Consider the following 26,266-nt stretch of genomic DNA (forward strand, 5'->3'; position numbering starts at 1 on the left):
CAAACCTGGCCTGTTTGGTGAGCCCCTTCCATTCTGGGCTCACCCCAACTTATTCAAGTGAGCTCATCAAGGAGTCCGGCTGAGGGGTGGCACATGGCCCACCCCTCAGACCTTCCCTATGGCTGGAAACAGAGCCTAGGCTGGTGACCTCCCAGTCCTGGTCCAGGCCAAGCAAACACCATGGCCCAGGAGTTGCCAGCCACACCCATTACTTCCCCAGCACTTGGCAGACACGATGTGGCTTTGTGGCAGCGCAGACTATTGTTGTAGAGATGTTGACACACAGCAGCTCTGCACCATGAGACTAAACAGGGTTTATTGAGGGAAGCAGATGAGCAGAAGCCAGTGGTCGGCACCAGGCCATCACTGTCCACAGGGGTGGCTGCTTCATGACTTGCTTGCTAAAGGGGGGAGCATGCAGCTCTGAGACAGGGTAAGGGACAGCTCTGTCTGGGGTGCAGCACGCAGCAAGTCCTGCAGTTCCCAGGGATGCTGCAGTGTCATTTCTGGCATGGTTCTCTTAGTTCTGTAGGAGGCAGGCTAACTTTCCTTGAGCATCAGGCAACACCATATGGACAATTCTTAGTGGTGCAGCCACCACCAGAGCATGCCTATCTGGTGTCACCTCCTCCTGACATCTAAGCTGGCTCCCTCTGCTAGGAACTTCTGCTGCCACGAGAACTGTGGACATAGGTTTAATTTCAGTGGGGACAGAATGCAAGACACAAAGTCTGACAGGAATTCAGCGAAGCCTCGAGCCTGGCCTGCTCTGTCATGGTTGGGGCTGGTTAGGTCCTAGTAAGCAGCAAGTGACTGAAGACCAGGAAGGCCCCAGCACTTGTCCCTAAAAGATGCAAAAAACAAAAGCAAACAAAAGATCCCCTGCTGGGGCTTGCACTGTCTCCAGAGGGTGGCAAGAAGTTCCCGTACACATCCTGGCTCAGGGCAAATTCATCTTGCTGAACTTTATGGAGCTAAAAAAGGGTTACGCCCCCCTGGAAAGCTCTTTGCAAGGCTGCATGCTCTGGAAGCAAATGGTGCTGAGGCCTGGACAGCAGAGTGGGGTCGAGGTATATCAGTCCAGACACACTTCTCCACAGCTCTCTAAGATCATAAAGGTGGCAGCAGCGTGGCACAGGTCTGCAGGCCACCCACCAGCTCTTGGCACTACTTTATTGCCAACACAAGATACCACACAAGGTCCAACCAAGCACTCCTCCTGGGAGACCTCTGAGGAAACGTGAAGGTCGTCAATGCTTTGGAAGAGGAAAAGGAGTTGGCAAGCGCATCTGAGTGGATGGGAAACACCTGGGGTATCAGTTGCTCCTCTGTTGCATCAGAGAAGGCTCGCCTCATCAGGACTGGCTGTTCAGTTTTTGCGCTTTGATGCTCCTGATGACAGAGAAATGTGTATCATTACAAAGGTTTTATTGACCAGGCGGTGGTGGAGCACGCCTTTAATTCCAGCACTCTGAGAGGCAGAGGCAGGCGGATCTCTGTGAGTTTGAGGCCAGCCTGGACTACAGAGTGAGTTCCAGGAAAGGCGCAAAGCTACACAGAGAACCCTGTCTTGAAAAACCAAGGGAAAAAAACCCCAAACAAAACAACAACAACAACAACAAAGGTTTTATTTAGCTGGGCGGTGGTGGCGCACGCCTTTAATCCCAGAACTCAGGAGGCAGAGGCAGGTGGTTCTCTATGAGTTTGAGGCCAGCCTGGTCTACAGAGTGAGATCGAGGACAACAAAAATCACACAGAGAAACCCTGTCTCAAAAACCAAAACAAAACAAAACAAAAACAAAAACCCAAAGATTTATTTAAGCCAGGCATGGTGGCACACACCTTTAACCCCAGCACTCAGGAGGCAGAGGCAAGAAGATCTCTGTGAGTTCAAGGCCAGCCTGGTCTACCTAGTGAGTTTCTAGGATAGCCAGAGCTATAACTAGAGACCCTGTCTCAAAAAAACCAAATAAAAAACAAAGCAAAACAGAAATAAAGCTGTGTAAACTGGCTTTAATCTCAGCACTTGGGAGTCAGAGGCAGGCGAATCTCTGAGTTCAAGGCCAGCCTGGTCTATAGAGTGAGTTCCAGGAAAGGCAGGGCTACATAGAGAAACCCTGTCTTAAAAACAAACAAAACAAAACCCATTATGATGTGAATCTGAGTTTGCTTTTTTTTTTTTTTTAAACCCTCTCACTATATAGCTGAGGTGGGCTTGGAACTGACCATATAGCCCAGGCAGGCCTTGAGCCAGGCATGCTCTCGTTTTTCCTCAGCAAAGATGAAACTGGGGCCTGAAGTTCAGCTGTGCTTGGAGGTCTGTTCTCCTGAGACCAGCAGACTTGCAGGCCCTTTCTTTGTTACCTACTGCAGTGTGACAAGCCACACCAGAAGCTCTTTCGAGGCAGGATTCTAAGAGTGGCTGGCCTGGGCAGTTCTGACTCGCCATGACGCTGAGGTGTCACCAGGCCTATAGTCACCGCGGGCTCAAGGGCAGAGGACCCACTTCCAACATGATTCCTGCGCTAACCTCTTCTGGAGTCAGTCTTTGTAGCTTTCACCACTCGTGTATGGGTGTGGCATTAAATGCAGGGTCTGGCATTAAATGCAGGGTCTGGCATTAAATGCAGGGTCTGGCATTAAATGCAGGGCCTCGCACATCCTACACAAACTTCCAGCCCTCTCTCTAGTAATTCATTAAATAAGTTATCAAAGTTGTTGACATACCAATAAATGTTGTCTGTAATAGTCTATGATTCTTTTATTTGTCATTTTATTTATTTATTTTTGAGACAAGTTCTTGCTCTGTAGACCAGACTAGCCTTGAACTCACAGAAATCCATGTGCCTCTCCCTCCCTGGTGCTGGCATTAAAAGTATGTGCTATGGGTTAGAGAGATGGCTCAGAGGTTAGGAGCACTGGCTGTTCTTCCAGAGGTCCTGAGTTCAATTCCCAGCACCCACATGGTGGCTCACAACCATCTGTAATGAGATCTGGCGCCCTCTTCTGGCCTGCAGGTGTATATGCAGGCAGAACATTGTATCCATAATAAATAAATAAATCTTAAAAAAAAAAAAGTATGTGCTACTACACCTGACTTATCATTTTAGTTTAAGTTTTTATTTGTGTGTAGTATGTGTGTGTTTATATATAGTCACATGTACCTTCAGAGGCTTGAAGAGGGTGATGGATCCTGGCAGCTGGAGTTATAGATGCTTGTGAATGGCATGACATGGGTGCTGGGATCCAAAAATTGAGTCCTCTATTAGCACAGTCAGTACCCTCGACCACTATGCCCTCTTTCCAGACCCTGAATCTGTTTTTATTCTATTTGGCAATATAACCTCTTTCTCTCTTCCCGTTCTCCTTTTATTTTTTTAAATGTTTATTTTATGTGTATGGGTATTTTGTCTGCATACCATGTTCTCCTGAAAGAGAGTGGCAAATCCCCTGGAACTAGAGTTACAGAGGGTAGTGAGCCATCATGTGGATGCTGGGAACTGAATCTGGATCCTCTGCAAGAATAGCAAGTGCTTTTAACCTCTGAGCCATCTCTCCGGCCCCAATAAATGCTTTCCTGACCAGATACTGAACCTGGGCCACAATGGTGAGACCACACATTTGTAATCCTGGCACTTGTAGGGGGAAGAGAATCAGAATTCAAGATTGTCCTAAAATATATTGTGAGTTTGATGCTAGCTTGGGTTTATAGATCCTATCTCAAAATAACAACAAAACAAAAATATTGGTTTTGTATTTGTTTATATAAAGGGAACTAATTTTTTTTTAAAGATTTATTTATTATGTATACAGTGTTCTGCCTGCATGTGTGCCTGAAGGCCAGAAGAGGGCACCAGATCTCATTATAGATGGTTGTGAACCATCATGTGGTTGCTGGGAATTGAACTCAGGACCTCTGGAAGAACAGCCAGTGCTCTTAACCTCTGAGCCATCTCTCCAGCCGCCCTGTACTGCCACCTCCTCCCCTAGACAGGGTTATACTGTGTAACAGCTCTGGCTATCCTAGAACTCACTGGGATCTGCCTGCCTGGGCCTCTCAAGTGTTCGGATTAAAGGCATGTGCACCACCATCGCCCAGCCTGGGAACTAATTTTTAATTAAATAAAATTATTTGCAAACTTGTGTGTATGGTACATGTATACAAACACACAATACTATCGCATCCTTCTGGGGTAGTTTTTTTTTTTTTTTTAGTTTTGTTTTTTTAAACCAGATTTTTCAAGAGAAAACGACCTATAAAATATTGAGCTGTCTAAGAATAAAAGAAGAAGATCACTCCCAGCATGGTGGTACACGCCTTTAATCCCCTCCCTTTAATCTCAGGAGTCAGAGGCAGGCAGATCTGAATTCGAGGCCAGCCTGGTCTACAAAGTGAGTTCTAAGACAGCCAGGACTATTACACAGAGAAACCCTGTCTCATTGGAGGGGTGGGAGGGAAGAAAGAAAAGAAAAGAAAAAAGGAGGAAGATCAACTTGGGGGCTGGAGAGATGGCTCAGAGGTTAAGAGCACTGGCTGTTCTTCCAGGGGTCCTGAGTTCAATTCCCTGCAATAACATGGTGGCTCACAACCATCTGTAATGAGATCTGGTGCCCTCTTCTGGTCTGCAGGCATACATGCAGGCAGAACATTGTATCCATAATAAATAAATAAATTTTAAGTAAAAAAAAAAAATCAATTTGGAATTGAAGATGGTCTAAGGACTAAGTAATGGGAAGGGACCAATAGAAATGAGAGGAAAAGGGTCTGAAAATGAGGTCAGGCACAAAGCCCTGGTCACTCAGTACATACTTTTCTTCTTGGCTGTACTGGTCTTCTTGGCTGCACTGGAATTCTTGGCTGCACTGGTCTTGGATGTACTGGTCTTGGATGTACTGGTCTTGGATGTACTGGTCTTGGATGTACTGGTCTTGGATGTACTGGTCTTGGATGTACTGGTCTTGGATGTACTGGTCTTGGATGTACTGGTCTTAGCTGCACTGGTCTTAGCTGCACTGGTCTTGGCTGCACTGGTCTTGGCTGCACTGGTCTTGGCTGCACTGGTCTTGGCTGCACTGGCCTTCTTGGCTGCCCTGGCCTTCTTGGCTGCAATGGCTTTCTTGGCTGCAATGGCCTTCTTGGCTGCCCTGGTCTTCTTGGCTGCACTGGGGAATAGCTCCTTCTCTCGCTGCCGCAGGGCCTCCAGACCATCTACGTCAGCTGGGTGGCAGTGGCTCCGCATCACCACGACCCGCCGGCCCTGGGTTATGGCACGGCTGCGACAGCCCAGCCGGGCCTGGTCCCGACACATCCAGTACACCTTCTCACCAGCAGCTTTCTCCTTCCTGTACAGAAAGGACTCATAAACCAGGAACCGGCCTCCTAGGGATGTCCGCAGGAACTCCAGTGGCTTCCGAGGCTCTGGAGGGGCAGAGTCATACCGTGAGGGGACCACTGGAGCACAGCCCTCGGCAACAGGGGACTGGGCCTCTCTCTGCCCACTGCAATCCCAGGAGGATCCACTCTGGTGCCTGCCCCCTTCCCTTTGCCTGCTCCTCAGGGTTCTGGGGACTAATGCTCAGCCATGCTCCTGAGACTCTCTAATATACTTGTTTTCCTTTACAGAGGATCCAGTGCTGCCCGGGCTGTCCCTGGAGCTCTGTTGGAGGCCCCACCAGACCACAAACTCCATGTTTCCTGGGATCTCCCAGACAGAGGTGGTGCCTTGCTGGGAGGCCTGCAGTTCATCAGATCTGTGTACTGGGGCCTGTCCTGTCCCCATCCACCCACTGGCCACAAAGCCATTCTCAGACTTCTTAAGAAACTGAAGTCAAAGGCCATGTGATGTTGGGAGTGTGGCTAGAGAGAGCATGTGAAAACAGAAGCTGGGCAGAACAGGCCCAGGGACAGGAAAGGAGGAAGGAGAGGCCCTGGGATGGAGGAGCTTTGGGGTTCAGGCATACTGCTCAGTCACGAACGAGTATGTATACTTCCAGGGACTACCAGCCATGCCACCCCTGGCCTACCACCCCCACTTTTTCTATGGGTCAGAGCTAATGTCTCTCAGCAATAGCAATCAATCGTGTGGCAAAATCAGTGCCTCTCACACAGATCCTGGGAAGGAACTGGAATGTTGTAGGCAGTGAGGAGAAACCACTCTCCCTCCACATACCTGGGCCTTCCCAGCTGCTCAGGTTAGGGAAGTTCTCCCGCTGCCGCAGGGCTTCCAGGCCCCCCATGTCAGGTGGGTGGCAGTGCCTGCGCATGACCATTACCCGCCGGCCCTGGGTGATGGCGCGGCTGCGGCAGCCCATGCGTGCCTGGTCCCGGCAGGTCCAGTACACTTTATCACCAGTTGCTTTTTCCCGCCTGAAGAGGAAGGACTCATACACCAGGAAGCTGCCCCCCAGAGGGGTCTTCAGGAACTCAGGCCCTTCTGCAAAGAAACCAGAGACGCACTCAGGGAAGTGGGCATGGAGGCTAAACCTGGCCTTGAGGGGAGGATTGGGGAATGTTCCCAATTTCATACCAAGAACACCATACACCTTGAAGAGACCCTACCAACTACTTCATGCCTTCCCACCTGCTCACAGTAAGATAGTCCTGTCCTCAAAACCCACTGTGCCTTCAGGGGCCAGGGTCTACCTGTCCTGAGGCTAGAGATTGGCCAGGCCAAGTCCTGTAGGTGAAGGCTTCCATCATGTTACTGTAGGGAGGGGGCAGGGTGTTTGCTCCTTTACACTGGGTGCCCTCCAGGCTGTTGGGCAGGTACGCCATAGTATGAAGAGCTAGGGTCAAAGCAGCTCAGAGCTGAAGAAGGGAGTTGGATCATGAGCCCAAGGGCTGTGTATGTGTGTTTAGGCTGGGTGTAAGCATGAGCTGCACAGGTAAGAGGAACCTGAAATATAGCCTGGCCTGGCCCAGAGGACCCTCTAGCCCCTACCCTGCTTCCTTGTCCTCATTCTGACCAGGTATAAGGTTCTACTGTGGTGGTTTGAATAGGAATGGCCCCCACAGCTTCACAGATTTTAATGCTTGGTCACCAGAGAGTGGCATTATTTGAAAGGACTGGGAGGTATGGCCTTGGGCTTTTTTTGAGGTTTCAGAAGCCCAAGTCAGGCCTAGTGGCTCCTTCTCTTCCTGCTGCCTGCAGATGTAGATGTAGAGCTCTCAACTACTCCTCTAGCATCATGTCTGCCTGTATGTTGCCATGTTCCCTGACCTGATGGTAATGAACTAAATCTGTGAAACATATCCTTTTCTAAGAGTGGCTGTGGTTATGGTGCGTCTTCACAGCAATAGTTACTAAGATAGAAACTGGCACCAGCGAGCCAGGTGTTGCTGTGGCAGGCCCGATCATGCTGCTTGTTGTTGGAATGTGGACTCTGGACTAAGAAAGCAGCTGAACACACTAAGCAGGGCTTAATGGGCCATACTAGTGGGAGCATTAAGACAGTGGTAGACCAGGGGTCGTCAGAAAGAAGCTGAGATGGGGCCGCCCTGAGAGGCTGAAGGCTTGGATAGAAGCATCTGACTCCGCAGCACAGCCCCTAGAAAGGTGGGGAAGGAGACCAGGAGGTCAGGACCACCTGAAGAGCAAAGCAGCCCAGAGGCCGAGAGGGAAGGAGGTATCAGATGGAGGAGAGCAAGCCTTGTGGCTGTGGAGAATGGTCCACCTCCTCCACACTGGAGTAAAATGTTTCTCAGGGAAGGGCTGGAGAGATGGTAGTTAAGCCATTAAGAGGACAGGTTGCTCTTCCAGAGGACCCAGGTTCAATTCCCAGCAGCCACACAAATGCTTATAACCATCTGGAATTCCAGTTCCAGGAGATCTGATGCCCTCTTCTGGCATCCGTAGGTACCAGGCACAGCCTCTATGGACATTGGGTACACAAATGGTTCAAAACATACATACAGGCAAAACAGGTATACATGTGAACACTTAAAAAAAATGGCTTTTGGGAAATAAAAACGGTAGAGTACAAGGGTAGAGAAACAGTAAGCCAAAGACACCAACAGAACAAGCAGAGGCAGAGGAACTGTAAAATATTAAGGATGTAGCATGATAAGACCAGAGCCAGGGGTTGTAGAGATGGCTCAGCCACTAAGAACATTGGCTGCTCTTCCAGAGGACCCAGGTTCAGTTCCCAGCACCCACACAGCAGCTCACAGCCATCTGTAACTCCAGTTCCCAGGGAGCCAGTGCCGCCTCTGGCCTCCAGTAAGCACACACATGCAGGACAAACACTCCTACGTAGTAAACAACAGAACTCAGCCAGGCCTTGTAACAAGATCTACACAAGCATATGGAGAAGCTGAGCCAGAGAGGCCCTGGGGGAGCTGGAGGCAAAGGGGAAGCAAGGTGGGTTTATATATAAGGAACAAAGCAGGGTGGCCCAGTGGAAGAGAGGGGACACTGAAAGGGGGAAGCAGAAGTCTATGTTGGAATGCTCCTAAGACCCAGAACCCCAGCTGCCAGCTCTGCAGAGGCAAAGTTAGGCTCCGTGTACAGACAGGGCAGGGCCTTCCTTTAATATGAGAAGGCCAGTGTCCATGGGAAAAGCTGCACGCTGGAAGGCAGACACCAGAGCAGGCAGGCGAAGACTGTGCCTGGAGAAACCAGCTCCTGCCTCAGCAGGACACAGGCAGAGGCTACCATACTGCCGGCACTAGGCACAATACAAAGAAGTCATTTCGCTATGAATGCAGAAACTTAAAGCTTCAGTAGAAGAAACAGAAAAGAAAACCTCGGAAATCTCAGACCATACAGCGAAAGCGACCAGGGTCATCACAGGAGGGTCAATGACTAGGTAGGTGACTAGTCACAGAAAGCCACGGAACAGGAGCATTAGGTAGGCACGTGAGAAGACACTGTATTGTACCAGGCATGGTGGCTCTACCTTTAATCCCAGCACTCAGGCAGAGGCAGGAGGATTGCTCTCAGTTCAAGTCTAGCCTGGTCTATATGTCCAGCTCCAGGTCAACCAGGACTACATAGAGAGACCCCGTCTCTAAACAAAACCAACTAAGGAAGACTCCATGTTGAAGAACACAAGCTATGGTCTGAAAAGGCCCCTGGTAAACCCCAGCCTTGGCACATCAGAAGACTTCCGAGGTCTACAGCAGAATCTGCTCACACATTGGGTCAGCCATAAGAAACCACTCTGCTATTTTCAAGTAGATTCAGCTACTGCGGAATGATGCTTCACAGCCTGGCACTCTCAGGCCGCCGACACTGTCCAGCAAGTATGGGGGAAATCACCAACAGCTTCTAATGGGCAAGGTCTCAAACGGGTCTTCCAAGGTGATTGGCTCAAGGACCTCTCAAACCAAGACAAGAAAGCCCAGAGGCAGGGCATCTGGCCAGGGAAATCTAAGTGATAGGCAGGCCTGACATCAGCCCCCAGGCAAGGCTGAAGCGGGGCTCAGCAAGCTTTGGAGTCGTTTGTTGATGTGGTGCAAACACAGAAGGATGGAGGCAGTGATGGGTCCCTGGGAAAAGAGGCACACACAGCAGCCGCTGAACAGCCACCCGGGCAAGGAAAGAGAAGCGCAGAATAGTCGAAGCTCTGCACAGGCAGAATCTGATAAGAACAAAGGCAGAGGCTAGTGAAATGGTTCAGAACACAAAGGCACTTGCTGCCAAGACTACCAATCTGAGTTCAATCCCCAGGACCTACGTGACAAAAGGAAAAAAACTGACTCCTTTATGTTGTCCTTGGACTGAGACATGCATGCCAAAGTATGCATGTATATATGTGCGTGTACACATACACACACACACACACACACACACACACACACACACACACACACAGACGCAGGCAGAGCTCTGTGAGCTTGAGGCCATCCAGAGCTACATAGTTGAGACCTGAGACCCGGTTTCAGAAAATAAAACAACAACCCCAAATCAAACAAATAGAAAGCATAAAACCTACTCAAAAAGTACACCAAGGCTATGAATCAGTTCCTCTGGCTGGACGTCAGCAGGTAACAAGGAAACTGAAAATGGATTAAATGGATTAATAATGGTAGAATGCATTTTAAGAAATGGGGAAGCTGGGCAGTGGTGGTGGTGCATGCCTTTAATCCCAGCACTCGGGAAGTAGAGTTCGAGGCCAACCTGGTCTACAGAGTGAGATCCAGGAAAGGCGCAAAGCTACACAGAGAAACCCTGTCTCTGAAAAAAAAAAAAAAAGAAAAGAAAGAAAGAAAGAAAGAAAAGAAAAGAAAAAAGAAAAAAGAAATGTAGAGCAGGGATGAGGGGCTGGAAGTAATGTCATGTCCTGGCGCCATCTTCCTGCTTATAAGGGTGTCATAGAAACGGAACAAAAAGGAGTGAGGATGATAAAATATCTCCTGTATCTGGAATAAGCTTAGGACCAAAAGGTAACTCAGAGGACTCCAAAAACTACAGGACAAGAGACCGGGGGTGTGAGCTGAAGAGCTGAGTGCTGGCCAGGTGAGAAGACTAGCTTCAACTACTTTCCTTAGGCAGACACCAGGCTCTTCTGGAGCCAAATGGGCAGAGAAAGGACTCTGGCACGCAGGTGTGCAACAGACAAAGCTGGAGAGAGGTTTGGCTCCTTCAGCTCCCAGACACTGAGGCTGACTTGTTGCCCTCTGGCCTTCAGCAGACTCTACTACTAACTTAAAATAACAGGAGAGGAGATTAGGTTTATCAGGTTTGGGGCCTTGAAGAGTAAGCAGGCAGGTAAAGAGGAACCCAGGAGAGCAAATCCCAGATGGACTGAGTGTGGGGGCAGAAGTTGGGGGCACAGAGAAGACTGTGACTTCCAGAATAATTATAGAAGGAAGGAAGGCAGGACACAGGTAATCAACAGAAAAAGCTGTGGGGTCACCACAGGTACCTGGGCCATCCCACTGAGAGTGGCCGGGTCGTTTCTCCCGCTGCCTCAGAGTCTCCAATCCTAACAGATCAGGTGGATGACAGTGGTTTCGCATCACAGTCACCTGCCGGCCCTGAGTGATGGCTCGGCTGCGGCAGCCCATGCGTGCCTGATCGCGGCAGGTCCAGTACACCTTCTCACCAGCTGCTTTCTCCCGCCTGTATAGGAAGGACTCATACACTAGGAAGTTGCCCCCTAGAGGGGTCCTCAGGAACTCTGGGCCTCCTGCAGGACATGAGAAAGGGAGTTAGGGGTGGGGCCAGAGGATGTAGACTAATATGCAGGGGAGGTAGAGAAGGATGGCCACCCCCCCTCCCAAAATGAGGCAACCAACTCTAGCCAGCAGGCCCCAAACACTGAGACTCACTGGGGTCCACATTCTGGTCCTCCTCCTCGGGGGACTCCTGTAAGGATTCCTGGTGCTCCCTTGCTCGTTTTCTGGACCTGGACCTACTGAGAGTCAGTGTGCCCTGCCCCCTGCGGTAGAACAAGCTGTCCACCCCTTGGAGCAGCGTGTCCTCGATGTCATCACAATCCTCCAAGTCCCCGGCGCCAATCCGCCTTGCCTGTATCTTCTTTATGGTCTTCTCCTGCTGCCGCCGGGCCCGCAGGCCCTCCATGTCAGGTGGGTGGCAGTGGCTGCGCATAACTGTCACTCGCTGGCCCTGGGTGATGGCGCGGCTCCGGCAGCCATGGACTGCATGCTCCCGGCAGGTCCAGTACACCTTGCTCCCCACAGTCTTCTCGCGCTTGTAGAGGAAGGACTGGTGTACCAGGAAAGTGCCCCCATAGCATGTCTTCAGGAACTCAAGGGGCCGATACCGTACTGGAGGAAGAACCCAGGAAGGTCACACACCATGGCCAAGAGCCCAGGAGTCCCAGGAGGAACCGCCAAGTACTTTCCTCCCCAATGCTGACATACTTCCCTGAGCCGGGCATGTGTGAAGCCCAATGCATTCCCACCAAGTCACCCAAAAGGAACAAGGGTTCCTTCTCCAAGTCAATTAGACCTCAGCCCACCAGTACACACCATAATGGGAGGGGCCAAGTTGGGCTCTGATTCAGCAGGTCATGCTCTGGGCCCTTCTTGGGTTTGTTCAGGAATGTTCTCCCTCCCACTAGAACCCAGGGCTCAGTGCCCAGTCACTCAGATCCTCAGGTCCTGTGAGTCAGGAGACACCGGCTTTCTGAAAACCATGCCTACCTACTCCAAGAGTGCAGACTACCCTCACCCAGCTAAGCAGCGCAGAATGACTTGATTAGCATCACTCCACAAGCTCCACAACAGTCCAAGCTGCCACACCCTCCCTCAGGAAGAAGCCCGAGACCCCAGAATTCACATGAATTTACTAAGGCTGAAGGCATCATCCATGGGGTTGGAATCTGAACCTGGGACTCAAAGCCAAGCCTTGCCCCCGGGCACCCTGCTTAAACTTAGCCTGAATCACTGAAACCTGCCCATCAGCATGCAGATTTCTAGGACCTATACCAAGCCCTGCTGCACTGGGACACTTTGAAAGGCCCTGGGACCCCCAGATCACAATGCTGTCTGTCCCATGGGCTTCATGATGACTGGGATGCATTTATATTCTGACTCTGAGCACATTTTGAGAACCCACATCTGTATCTGGGCATGAAGGAGCTGAGAGTTCTTTCCTGTAGCACGTGAGGAGAGGACATGTACTCACCCACTCCTGGTGTAGGGCGTTTCTTGGGAGGCAAGCTCTGCAGTGCCAGGGATCGGTACCCCTGGTCCTCCTCTGGCTCTTCAATGCTTTGCTGAGGGGTGGGCTCTGGCTCCACAGGGTACAGCCATAGGCTCACCCCATCTTCGTGGCCTTCAGAGCCCTCGGGCAGGTCTGAGCCAGGCACCTTCTCCTTCCGGCGCCGCATCTTCAGGCCCTCCTTGTCAGGTGGGTGGCAGTGGTCCCGCATCACCGTGACTCGGAAGCCACGCGTGATGGCCCGTCCCCGGCAGCCCCGCTCTGAGTGCTGACGGCATTTCCAGTACACCTTGTCCCCCACAGCCTTCTCCTGCTTGTACAGGAACGACTTGTGGACTAGAAGGCGGCCCCCATATGGGGTCTTCAGGAACTCCAGGGGCTGGGGGGGAACTGGGGAATGAAAGAGGCTGGGTTAGCTTCTCTAGGGCAAGGCCCTTAGTGAGCGGTACTTAGAATACGGTAGGGTCCTCTGGGCGAGATGCTTTCTCAGGCTCCTAGCTGTCAGACAAGCCTGGGATTTAGAAGCTGCTTTTGCAATTAAGGGAGAGGATTTAAGGAGTTTAGAGACCTCTGCATACAGTAGCAGTTCCCATGAGCTTGGGGAAAGGGCCTGGTGCCTGGGACACAGGATGTGCTTACAGACTAAGAGGTCCAACTAGAAGGAAGAATGGGGTACCCAAGGTCACCCTGATAGAAAATGGGGGTGTACAGGTCAACAGATTTGGCAGAGCAAGGCCCAGCAGGGCCAGGGAATCTCACCTGCATCTACTCTGCTACGTTTCCGGTGAATTATCCGCCCCTGCTTCTTGGCCGGCTGGGTCTGGGGGGTGTTGCTGGATACAGTGGCAGGGCCTGTTGGTTTGGATCCCTCTTTATCCCCGGCCAGGACCAGATTGGAGGACTCTTGGGGCTTCCTGGCTCCAAGAGATGGCTCTTGGCCAGCTTTCACAGGCTCACCCTCCTGCTCATTGGGCTCAGGTAGGGGCATCCTGGGTCTGAGAACCTGGCCCTCAGGCCACCTTCAGCCCTCTGGTAGATGGGTCTCTCTTCCTCTTCTTCCTCTTCCTCCCAGGCCAGACTATGGGAGCCCAGAGGCTCTGTCCTAAGAGAAGAACCAAGGCAGTTAGTGGAGGAGGTCCCTGGGCCTGGGACTCTAACCAATGCATCTGGGATGAAGCCTGGGGCAGATGGAACTTCCTCAGTGCCCTGGGGTTGGGAGGCTGTGGAGAGACCTGACAACGGTAGGAGCCCTGGGCAGATGCACTCCCTACCAGTACCTTTCCTGGCAGCCCCACCCAAGCCCCTCCAGGGCTGCTGGTGACTAACGTACTATTGAGTTTCTACCTTAGAAGTCTCATGTCTAGCATAGGTCCCTTCCAGACCATTCTTAGTGACTCATCTAATAGTTAAGAACAGAGGCACAGGAACCAGACAGGCCTGAGAATAAAGAGGCTGAAATCCCACTGTGCCTGCTCAGATGCCTGGGTGCCTACCTGGGCTTGGCCCTGGGCAATTCACCTCAATGCTGGGCACCTGTCTCAAAGAACCCAGGCCAGTAAGTACTAGCTAGTACTTTGGCATGGCAGAAGGCTGAAGTCTAGCACCAGGAAATGGGACTCTCTGGGCTCACACCGGCTATTCTGGAGGCCTCAGCTCAGCCCAGTCCTCCAGATACCACAGGGCCTTTGCACTGACCTTGCAACTACTGTTCCTAGTGTTGCCTTGGCTGGGCAGAGGCAGGGTTCCACACCTCTAATCCAGACAAGGATGGTCGTGGGGTGCTTCCCCAGGGTGGGCTGACATTTCTGTGTTTCTGGGATAACTGAGTAATTAGCAAGGGGTTTCCCACCTTTCAATAAGAGCCATTAAACAAGACTATAGCACTCCAGACATTTTTTTTTCTTTCTTTCTTTCTTTCTTTCTTTCTTTCTTTCTTTCTTCTCTCTCTCTCTCTCTCTCTCTCTCTCTCTCTCTCTCTCTCTTTCTTTCAAGCTGATCATAGTGGCACACGCCTTTAATTCCAGTACTCAGGAGACAGAGGCTTACAAATCTCTGAGTTCCAGGCCAGCCTGGTCTACATAGTGAGTTCCAGGCAAGCCAAGACTACATAGCAATATCCTGTCTCCAAAACAAACAAACAAACAAACAAACCATAGAATTTTCAAAGTTTTTTTGTTTGTTTGTTTCTCTGTGTAGCCCTGGCCATCCTGAACTCCTATGTAGACCAGGTAGCCCCGAATTCACAGAGATCTGCTTCTGCTTCCCTAGTGATGGAATCAAAGGTGTGTGCCACCATGCCTGGCAGGGCAGTGGCTTCTTTTTTAATAACCTCAGTGAAAGAAACCAGTAAGAAGAGATCAGTCTCTTAGGATCTGTTTATGTGAAATATCTAGAGTGGACCAGCATACAGAGACTGACAACTGAGTGGTGGGAGACTGGGAGTGATTGCTAATAGGTCTAGCTTTTCTTCTACAGTCATGAAAGTGTCCCAGAAATGGTCGTGGTGGTGGCTGCTGAGAACACAAATGCAGCTGGGGTGGAGTTCGGCGGCTAAACGCTTACCTGGTGAGTAAAGGCTACTTTCAAGCCCTAGAAGGAAGTAAAACCAGACATGAGGACAGTTCACTCAGGAGCCTGAGGCAGAATCTGAGGCCAGTCTGGGCTTCCTAACCAGGTTTCGTCTCAACCAACAAGAGTCAAGGCCAGTGGCATGGCTCAGGGGACAGAAGCACTAACTGTGCAAGCCTGACCCGGGAAGCCTCCCCAAAGTAGAAATGATTCTGTAGATTTGTCTTCTGACCTCCACCCAAGTGTCACAGCATAAGAACTCTCCCACACCACACAAACACGATAAAACAACACACACACACACACACACACACACACACACACACACACAAATAAAATCAGATAAAAAGTGTAAGATGCTGACATTCATGTTGATGAAGATGTGGGGGTTCTCTACACAACCCTGCAATTTTTTTAAATCTTTGTGTGTCTTTGTACGTATGTACATGAATGTATACACGCGTACCTGAATGTAAGTACAGGCAAGTGCATCGCGCATGTGGAGGTGAAATGGGTGTCAGTCTGCCCTCACCTCATTTAAGCAGCCTCTTATTCACTACTGGAAGCAGAGTCCTGAGCGTCTCCTCTCTCCCATATCACCACAGGACACTAAGACTATAGATACCACGTCTGGTCTTATGTGAACACTAGGATCCAAAACCCAGTCCTCATGATTATTGGCTGAGCCATGTCCCCAACACTAATTCAGTTAAAAAACAAAACAAAGCCAGGTAGCAGTGGTGGTGGCATACACCTTTAATCCCAGCAATCTGGAGGCAGAGGCAGGCGGATCTCTGTGAGTTTGAGGCCAGCCTGGTCTACAGAGCAAGTTTCAAGACAGCCAGGACTACACAAAGAAACCCTGTCTTGAAAAACCCCAAAACAAAACAAAACCCTAAATTACTTTTTATTTATTGTCTATGTGCATGTGTACATGCATTTGATTACATGTGAGGCACAGTGCATGGAGGTCAAGGCACATGCGGTAGTCAGAGCTCTATGACCAAGATGGATTCTGGCTATCTAATCAGATCCTCACAAGGCAGCAGATGCCTTTGTCTGCTGAGTCATCTATCCAGCCATCAAGACTTACTTGTTTGGGGATTTTTTTTTTTTTTCCTCCTTGTTTGAGACCAGGTCTCACTATGTAGATCAGGCTGGCCTGGAACTCAAGGAGATCCACCTACCTCTGCCCAAGCTGGCATCAGACTAATAATGCAGCTGTGGCTGGTTCTGAATGCCTGATCCTCCCTTCTCTACCTCCAACTGGTAAGATTACAGATGTGTGCTGCCATGCCCAGCCTTGTACTATCTACTTTGTCCATTGACTTAGGCTTTAATGTGCTCAATTTGTACTTTTCACTCAATATAAGCCTATAAGAAAGCACAGTGTGGGCTGGAGGGATGGCTCAGCGGTTAAGAGCACTGGCTGCTCTTCCAGAGGTCCTGAGTTCAATTCCCAGTAACCACATGGTGGCTCATCACCATCTGTAATGAGATCTGGCGCCCTCTTCTGGCCTGCAGTCATACATGCAGGCAGAACAGACAGGTATACACAATAAATAAATATTTTTAAAGAAAGAAGAGAGGAAGGAAGGAAGGGAGGGAGGGAGGAAGGAAAGCAAGCAAGCAAGCAAGCACAGTGTGTTCAGGTTAGACAGATGTGAAAAGGATATTCAAGAATCTAAAGGTTGTGATTTACTCTTCCATCCTCTCTTCCCCATCAGAGCTGGATGGTTACAGTTATCCCACTGTGGCCCTGCTGGTAGTCACACGTTACTCAGAGCAGGCCAAGTAGCTCTGCAATGTTAGGAATTATCCAGTGCCTCTCAGACACAGCTAAATCCAATCCCTAACAACTAACTAAAATCCTGAAAGCGGGGTTGGGGATTTAGCTCAGTGGTAGAGTGCTTGCCTAGCAAGCGCAAGGCCCTGGGTTCAATCCTCAGCTCAAAAAACAAAACAAAAAAACCAAACAAAATCCTGAAAGCCAGAAGCCTCTCTTGGCAGGTAACAGCAGAGCAACAGTTATCTTTACCTGGGAGATAAACTGTATCACCATGCCCTTGCTAGGTGGGAGACCAGCCAAGCCCAGAACTTTCCCAGCCACTCTCACTTGCAAAGTAGGAAAACTTGTGAGGGTCGAGGAGATGGCTCAGTGGGTAAAAGTACTTGCTATAAAAGTATGAGATCCTGGGTTCAACTCCCCAGCACCTATGTGAAACAGGGTCACATGCCTGTCTACAACCCCAGCATTGGGGTGTGGAGCCAGGCAGATCTCAGGAGCTTGCTGCTACCCAGCCTCACTGAAATTGTGAACTTCATGTTCAGTGTGAGATTCTGTCTCAAAAATAAGATGGAGAGCCATTCCTGGCTCCCTCCTCTGACCCCCTTCCCCAAAGTAGTGAACGTGACACTCTAAGTGAAGTTATGTGGACAAGCATCACTCCCGAGACAGGATGAAGGTGTAACAATCCCCAGAAAGACTTCCATTTACTACCCTAGAGTCTCACAACCTCAGCATCGGTGGCATTCTAGACCTGATTCTGCTTCACTGGGAGGGGCAGGGCAGGGTAGGATGTTTATTGGCACCTCTGGCCTCTATATACTACATAAACCCACTCCAAGCTACTGTGGAACCAATACTGCTGGCTGACTTGGAGTTCGGGGGGCAACAACTGTGGACTGTCTGAGAGCACTGTTTCAAAGCAATTTAGAAATACAGACACTGCGGCAGGGCGTGGTGGTGCATGTCTTTAATTTCAGTACTCAGGAGGGAGGGGCAGGGAGATCTCTGTGAGTTCGAGGCCAGCCTGGTATATTGCGTTCTAGGAGTCAGACCTACATAGAAAGACCCTGTCTCAAGAGAGCAATTTTTTTTCTTTTTTTTAGAAATATAGACACTGAAGAGATACCAGCCATTAGGAGCCTATTCTACTAATACCTTGCTATAATCTGAATCATGACTATCTCCCCAAAGAACCACAATGGTCCTTAGAACACTGGGGTATGCCCTTGAGGGACCTATGGGAAGCTCAGTCCTTATAACTCTTTCTTCCTGACTGTGATCTGAGCAGCTTGCTCCATTAAATGCTCCAGGCCATTATCACACAGCCCAACCATTGCAAGGAAATTCGTCTGCCAGATCTTGGACTAGAATCTCCAAAACTAAAGAAAATTAACGTGTTCTTACAACGTCATCATCCCCTTACCCCTCCCCCTTGAGGAGTACACCAGCACTTGTTTTGTCATAAATAGGGAAAGCTGGGGATGGGGGTGGGGTGGGGATGGCTCAGCAGACAACAGACCTTGCTGCATAAGCCTGAGGGCCTTAGTTTAGATGCCAGCATTTATGTGACTGTAGGCCTGTACCCAACCCCAGTGCTGCAGAAGGCAGAGACATGGCTTCCAGGATAGCTCCAGGTCCAGTGAAACCCTGTCTCAAAGGAATAAGGCAAAGAGTGATGGAATTAGGCCTCTGCATGCATGCACATGCACACACACACACACACACACACACACACACACACACACACACACACGAATGATAAGGAAACGTGGGAAGCCACCTGATACATTCCCCAGTCATTCCAGATCAGAATCTTGGCTAGATGTACTCCTTTACCTAGGATGAGGTGCCCTCAAATGTCACTCTCTGTATATAATCACACCATATTCCATCTGCTTTCCTGTCAAGGCCTTCCTTCCTCACTGCCTCCTCTTCAGCTCAGCTAAATCTGGGTCTTCAGCTTTGGCCACTCCAATTCTCCCCAAGAGTACTGACAAACTGACATGTTACTCTTCTTAAAAAATCATGTTTTACACACACACACACACACACACACACACACACACACACACACACCACCTCCAGCAAAAACCTTCTCTGTCATAGCCAAGCATCTCATCAGCTCTCCCTTAAGAAGCTCCGTTGGCCACAACTTCATTCAGTTTTTTACAAGTCAGACAAGTGGCTTTTGGAAGAACAATGAGATAAAAATACCTGAATCATATCAGAAAACCTAAATCAAGCCCCAGCAATGGTATGGACCCTGGAAAGGAGAAAAGTTAAACAAAAACAAAAAACAAAAGACAAAACAAACAAACAAACAAAAAAACACTACCACAACAAAAAGATCTTTCCTTGGAATGGTTATCTGATTGTGGAAGTAAGGAGTAAAGAAGGGTTTAAAGCTGTCAGATAAACCATGTCTTGAATCAATGGGTTAGCAAGTCAGTCATTTGGAATAGAATGGAATGGAACGGAACAGAAAGGAATGAATTAGAACAGAGCCTAATAGATCTGCGTCATGTGAGCCGGGTAAGCGGCTCTCTTTAAACTTGTGGTTCACGAATCTATCGTTAGGCACAGAATATACACATGAAACATATTTCTCAGTCTAGGATGAGCCACAAAGTTTGAAAAAGCCATAACGGGCAATCTATAGTCAGAACTAGGAGGGATAACAACCGGCAAAAAGTGCAAGGTCACTGGGACCTGCGGCCGCAAGGATGGGCCGCGACAGAGGACAGTCAGGTAGGCACGCACTGGGCAGGGTGGACACGGTCCGAGGAAGATGGGTGAATGTGTGATCCCGGATTTAGGGATGTTGAGATCGGTACAGGGGTTGGGTGGGTTGATGCTGAGAGCAGAGAGAAAGGAGATGCACCGCGGGTGACCGACCAGGAGGCGGCCTGAGCCCGAGCTGCCGAGCTGCCGAGCTGCCGAGCTGGGGCCCCTCCCCAGCACCGGGCCCGACCCCGGGGCAGCCGGACCAGGCATGGCTCCGCGGGCCGGACCCTCCCGCCCGCAGGGGCCCGTCCTCACCGACGGCAGCGGACCCTGCCTCTGCGGCGGCTGAGCCACGCGGTCCTTCGTGTGGGTCTCCGCCAACCGAGGCGTCGGCCTAGCAGCCCGCTGCTCTACGAACCAGGACCCCAGCGCCCGCTCCCGCCGCCAACTGCCCCCCGGAGAGCGATCCCGTGCCCGCGCGCGCGCCCCCGCGCGGAGCCGGCTTGGAACACCTAAACACTACTAGCGAGCATGCGCAGCAGAGGCGCGGAGCCATTCCCGAGGCAGATATCAATTCTCCGGGTCTTCTCTGCGCAGTGCCAACCTAAGACCCTAGCCAATCAGCGTACAGGGGCGGGTCTATTAACATGGAGGAGGTGGGACAACCCATGGTCCGGCTGCTGCATCCGGGGAGGAGGGGGGGCAGGGCGACAGGTGAATTTGTTGTAGGGATGCAGGCGGGGCATCAAGAGGATGCCAGCGGTCTTGATTGAGACACCCGGGCCTTTCATAGGATTTAACTGTAGTGTTGGCTTAAATGTGTTAGGCCAGTGACCTTCCTGAAGGTACTTTTTTTGTTTGTTTGTTTTATTTTTTTTATTTTTACTTATTTATTTTGACTTTTCAAGACCGAGTTTCTTTGTGTAGCCTGGCTGTCCTGGACCACTCTTTAAGCCAGACTGGCCTCGAACTCAGAGATCTGCCTGCCTCTGCCTCCTGAGTACTGGGATTAACGACATATGCCACCATTGTCCAGATTCTCCTTAAAAAAAAAAAAAAAAAAAAAAAAATCACACTTCTTACATTAAAAAAATTTTAAAAATTTTTATTTGAGGTCCTGTCTGCATGTGTATATCACCAATGTGCATGTCTGGTGCCTGTGGAGGTCAGAAGAGGGTGTCAGATCTACTGGAACTCGAGTTGCCAAGAGTTGTAAACCACCATGTGGGTACTGGGCCTCAAACCTGAGTCCTCTGGAAGAGCAGCCAGTGTTCTTAATGGATGAGCCATCTCTACAGTTCTCCTGAACTTTCTTATGAAGCACAATGAAGCCTTTAAATTCCTCCACTCCCAATCCAGGACATCCTGAGATTCAAAATAATGACAATAACAGATTACAAGTTTAAATAAAAATCCAGGAGCTGGACTGGGCAGTGGTGGCCCACACCTTTAATCCTAGCACTCAAGAGGCAGAGGCAGGCAGATCTCTGTGAGTTCTAGGCCCCCTGGTCTAGAAAAGCAAGACCTGGAACAAGCAGGGCTGATACACAGAGAATCTGGAATTTATGTCCACCCTCAGCTATATAACGAATGCAAGGCAAGCCTGGACTATATGAACTCTCTTAAAAACAACAAATCATAGGTGAATGAGTAAATAGAAGATAAAATAAAGAGTTTTTCAGAAATCTATAAGCTAAAAAACACAGAAAATGCAAAGCCTGGTGTGGAGGAGCAAGCCTGTAATCTCGGGGTTCCGGAGGCAGAGGTAGGAGAATGAGACTATTCCAGGCTACATAGTGAGTGAGTCACTGGGAAGCTGATGCCACATAAAATGTCTCAAAAAACAAACAGGGCTGGAAAGATGGCTTAGGCAGTGGTTTTCAACCTTCCTAATGTTGTGAAACTTTAATACACTTCTTTATTTTGTGGTGACTCCCAACTATAAAATTATTTTTGTTGCTACTTCATAACTGTAATTTTGCTACTGTTATGAATCTCATAATGTAAATATTTTTGGAGATAGAGGTTTGCCAAATGGGTCTTGGACCCACAGGTTGAGAACCACTGGCTTAGAATTTCTCAGCACTCCCTGCTCTTGCAGACAAAGTTCAGTTAGGGGATCTGACTCCCTCTTCTGGCCTCCTTCAGAATCAGGCATGTACATGTTACAGATATATGCAGGCAAATGCTCATACAGAAGAAATGAAAATAAATCTCTGGGCCTGGCGTGGTGGCGCACACCTTTAGTCCCAGCACTCGGGAGGCAGAGGCAGGCGGATCTCTGTGAGTTCAAGGCCAGCCTGGTCTATCCCAGGACAGCCAAGGCTACACAAAGAAACCCTGTTTCAAAAAACCGACAAATAAATCTCTGAAAACAAACAAAACTGAGTGTGGTGGTCGCATCTGCAATCCCAGCCCTTGTGAGGTAAATTTTGAGGTCCCTGGATGGTTTGGCCAGGTATGATGATCAACACTTTGAATCCTAGCTTCTTGGGCAGTGGTAGAATAATCAGGGGTTCAAGGGCACAAGGGGATCTTGTTTTAAAAGCCAACCTTTAACAACAGGCATGGTGGGCTGGAGAGATGGCTTAGAGGATAAGAGGACCTCTTCCAGAGGTCCTGGGTTCAATTCTCAGCAACCACATGGTGGTGGCTCACAACCATCTGTAATGAGATCTGGTGCCCTCTTCTGGCCTGCAGTCATAGTGCTGTATACATAATAAATAAAAATAAATCTTAAAAACAAAAACAAAACAGGCATGCATGGTGGTTGCTCACCTGCACCCTAGTATTCAGGAGGCAGAGACAGGAGGACTGCTCCCACAGGAGGGAGGACTGCTCCCACAGGAGGGAGGACTGCTCCCACAGGAGAACTGCTTGCTCTGCCTTGTACTCTCTTGCTTTTAACACAGCTGAAAGGTCCTAGGACTAGCAGGCTCCCCACTTGCCTTGCCATCCCTTCACCTCAGAGTTGGTGAGACACCAGCTTCCTGTAAACCCCCCCCCCCCGGCCCCAGGTCTACTCTGATCCCCACACATCTGATCTACACATGGGCAGAACCTATAAGCCCTCTGCAGTTTGGTAACCTCAAATCTCTGTTCCATTTCTCCTTTCCATGCTCTGTTCAGTGACCCTGCAGGCTCCTCTCTTTATGGCCTCGTTACTAGAAAACTCAGGAGCCCAAATAGACAGAGATCCCTTCTCTGGTAGTGTTAGCTTATGTGATGTAGGGATGGGGTGGTAGGAAGAGACAGCAATAAATCTAATACATCATACGAAGCTACCCTGTGCCTGGTCCTTAAGGAGCCCTTGCTTCTGACTTTCTGCCATGTAGGACTGACTGAGATCAGTAATCTGAGACCCCACTACAGGAGGCGCTCACCACTCAGGTACTTGGCATGAGGGAGCAGCAGGATTGCGTGCGAGACCCCTCTGTTCTCCAGGAGCAATTGTGAGGCAGAGTCTCAGCGGTGGAGATTCTAGGAGTATTGGAAAGAGCCAGCCACTCTAACCCAGGAAAATATGTCCACACAGGCTGGAGGAAAACACATAGAGGTTTGCACACAAAGGTTAGAGTGGCCCCTCTTCTCCCTTGCTCTGTTCTCAGGTCTTTTGTGTGTGTGTGTGTGTGTGTGTGTGTGTGTGTGTGTGTGTGTGCACGTGCGCGCGTGTGCGTGTGTGTTTAGCCCAGAAGTCAACATTGGGTGTTGGATGCCTTCCTCAATTGTGCTCCCTCTTATTTTTTGAAACTGGATCTCTCACTAAACGTGAAGCTTGTTGATTTGGCTAGACTGTCTGGCCAACATGCCCAAGGGATGCTACTGTCTCTGACTACCCAGCCCTGGGGTTAGAGGCCTACCCACAGCATCCTGCTTGTGTGTGTGTGTGTGTGTGTGTGTGTGTGTGTGTGTAATATATGTGTGTGTAATATATATGTGTGTGATATGTGTGTAATATATGTGTGGTGTGTAATATATAAGTGTGTATAATATATGTTGTAATATATATGTGTGATGTGTAACATATGTATGTAATACGTGTGTGTAATATATGTGAGTGTGTGTAATATATGTATGTGTGTGTGGTTGCTAGAATCAGTCCTTATGATTGAGCAGCAGAAAGCATTTACCAACTGAGCCATCTCCCTAACATCAGGTCCTGTCCTTCCCACCCCAAGCCCCAAGCCCTACCTCTGTCTCCTAAATGCTGGGATTAAAGGCATCTGACAAAACTAGACAACCAAAAGCACATAGCAAAAGAGAAACCACAGTGGACTCCATTTAACAGGAGCATTAGGACAAAAGAACTAACTCCAAGGCTGGAACAGAGTAGAAATATTACAAACAACAGTCCTGATGGGGTAGAGTAATGGGTCAGTGGTTAGGAGCACTGACTGCTCTTCAAGGACCCAGGTTCTATTCCCAGTGCCCACACAGCAGCTCATAACTGTCTGTGGCTGTGGTGTCAGGGGACCCAACAGCTTCTCACCTCCAAAGGTTCTGCATGCACATACTATACCTACAGGCAAAATTAATTATTTTTTAATTTAAAAAAAGGCTCTAGGGTTGGGGATTTAGCTCAGTGGTAGAGCGCTTGCCTAGCAAGTGAAAGGCCCTGGGTTCAATCCTCAGCTCCAAAAATAAAAAGGCCCTGTAGAGCTGGAGAGATGGCTCAGTGGTTAAGAGCACTGGCTGCTCTTCCAGAGGACCGGAGTTCAATTCCTACCAACCACATGGTGGTCACAACCATCTGTAATTAGATCTGGTGCCCTCTTCTAGTGTGCAGGCATACATGCAGGCAGAATACTGCATATATAATAAATAAATAAATTTAAAAAAAAAAAGGGCCCTATAAAAGCAATAAGCAATATGGCAGGAGAAAAATGTGCCAAGTATGTTTCAGAGGCATTCAGTTTTGAAGACAAGTTTGGAACATAGGTCCCTTACATCCTACATTGAAAAAGATAATGTTTTTCATACTCAGAAGTAGTTTTCAAAGAATAAGGACTTATAGGTAAAAGGACCAGAAGCCAAAGCCTTTGCCTTTGGGGTCTCTGGGAGTTCCCAACTTGGGGATTGGAAATGGAAGGCAGCTATGTTTTCCTTTCTTTCCTGTCCACAAGTTGGAAAGGGGTTCAGTCTGTGTGCTCATCTCCTGGGGTTGCCTTGCACTCTTGTTAGAGGCTCAGGCTGTGTGTGTGCACGCTTTCTTGTCGGCCTTACACTCTTGTTGAGGCAGATCCTTGACAAGTTTCAGGTGCAGGCTCATCCCTTCCTCAGTGGCATCTGCAGGGAGGGTGCTGGGGTCCCAAACCTGGGAGCCAGCATTCTGAAAGTCTTCTTCTAGAGGGCGGGCTTAGGTTAAGGACAGTGGCCTATAGCAACCTTGGAGGACTCAGCTAGAGGAACCTGATGCCACTTGTAGAGGGAAGGGCCAGGCAGCGATGAGGATCAGACTGTCCCAGGTCCAAGGCAGGAGTTCTCAGTGTCCCATTTCAGGCCAGTGGCAGCATGAAGACAAAGCCTTGGGAACCACTCTGAATTATGCCAAGAATCATTTTCCAGACCAACGGAGCCCATCTGTGAGGTTAGCAGTTAGAGGCCTCAAGAGAGACTCCACTGAGTCTAATGGCCCAGGCCAGGCAAGTCAGAAATGGGAAGAAAACTTAGAAAGGAAGTCTCCAGAGTGATGGGGTCAGAGCAGGCTCCAATGACCCAAAGTTCTACAGTCCTACAATGTTTTAACCCTACCCTAGCCTAGAGGTAGTGGCATACATCTTTAATCCCAGCACTTGGGAGGCAGAAGCAGATTCTTGAATCTCTGAGTTTGAGGCCAGCCTGGTCTACAGAGCAAGTTCCAGGACAGCCTGGACTATAGAGAGAAACCCTGCTTGGAAAAAGTAGCAGCAACAACAAAAACCTACCCATGGTGGGAATAGCATACAGCTTCTTTTATTTTCTCTTTTTCCTTCTTGCTTATAAAAGTAACTGATGCAGTGAGCAACACATGCCGCAGCAGTTGCCAAGGTTATGGGGAAGTGCTGGGTGCCTCGGGGAGCACAGTGGTCTCTTCGGGACTTGAAGAAGACACCCCAAACCATCCGCTGTCTTCTGGGCCATCTGTTTGGAAGAAAGGCAGATAGGTCGGCAACAAAGAACAAAGGAAGGCTGGGAAGCTGGCCCTGTGCTCACACTGTTCGACTGTAAGCAGAGAGGCACCCTCACCTTGGCTTAGGGGTCAGCATAGGGCCAGACAGCTTTGTTAACTGACTTAGAGATGTACTTGCCACACCAGAGACACTGTTCCTAAAGAGCCATCAAGTTCAGGGTTACAAACATTTCTTAAGTCATTTTTTTAGGAAACATCTGAGCAGGAAGTGGCTGAATCGCCACCACCTGGCCTGGGCGGGCCAGAGACAGGGAGGTGTGCATGTGGGAACAGGAGGCAGGAGGTGTCCACTGATAAAGAGCAGCTGCCCAGCACAGCCCTGAAGGGTACCATCCTCCCTTTGTGTTTCATCCCGAGCAGTGAGCTTTGTCCCAGTTCTCAAAG

The 26,266-nt window shown here is 49.5% G+C and overlaps 1 protein-coding gene across 6 annotated transcripts in view; it reads right to left on the reverse strand.

Moving 5' to 3' along the window:
* Positions 1-292: 292 nt before the first annotated feature.
* The window catches only part of LOC118588608 (FLYWCH family member 2), a 35,052-nt gene continuing 9,078 nt past the window's right edge, over positions 293-26,266 (reverse strand). For 3 of the 6 annotated variants that reach the window (XM_036195159.1, XM_036195161.1, XM_036195160.1), the window contains one exon: positions 25,644-25,833. In XM_036195159.1, the coding sequence (XP_036051052.1) occupies positions 25,742-25,833 (92 nt within the window). In that variant the 3' untranslated portion in view covers positions 25,644-25,741. Of the gene's footprint in view, positions 1,393-4,810; positions 5,420-6,170; positions 6,435-10,869; positions 11,134-11,275; positions 11,735-12,596; positions 13,023-13,391; positions 13,735-20,028; positions 20,233-25,637; positions 25,834-26,266 lie in introns of those variants that run through there. The other 3 variants (XM_036195158.1, XM_036195157.1, XM_036195162.1) reach the window with 3 other exon arrangements.

This window comes from Onychomys torridus, chromosome 8 (genome assembly GCF_903995425.1).
Source record: "Onychomys torridus chromosome 8, mOncTor1.1, whole genome shotgun sequence".
NCBI classification, from domain to species: domain Eukaryota; kingdom Metazoa; phylum Chordata; class Mammalia; order Rodentia; family Cricetidae; genus Onychomys; species Onychomys torridus.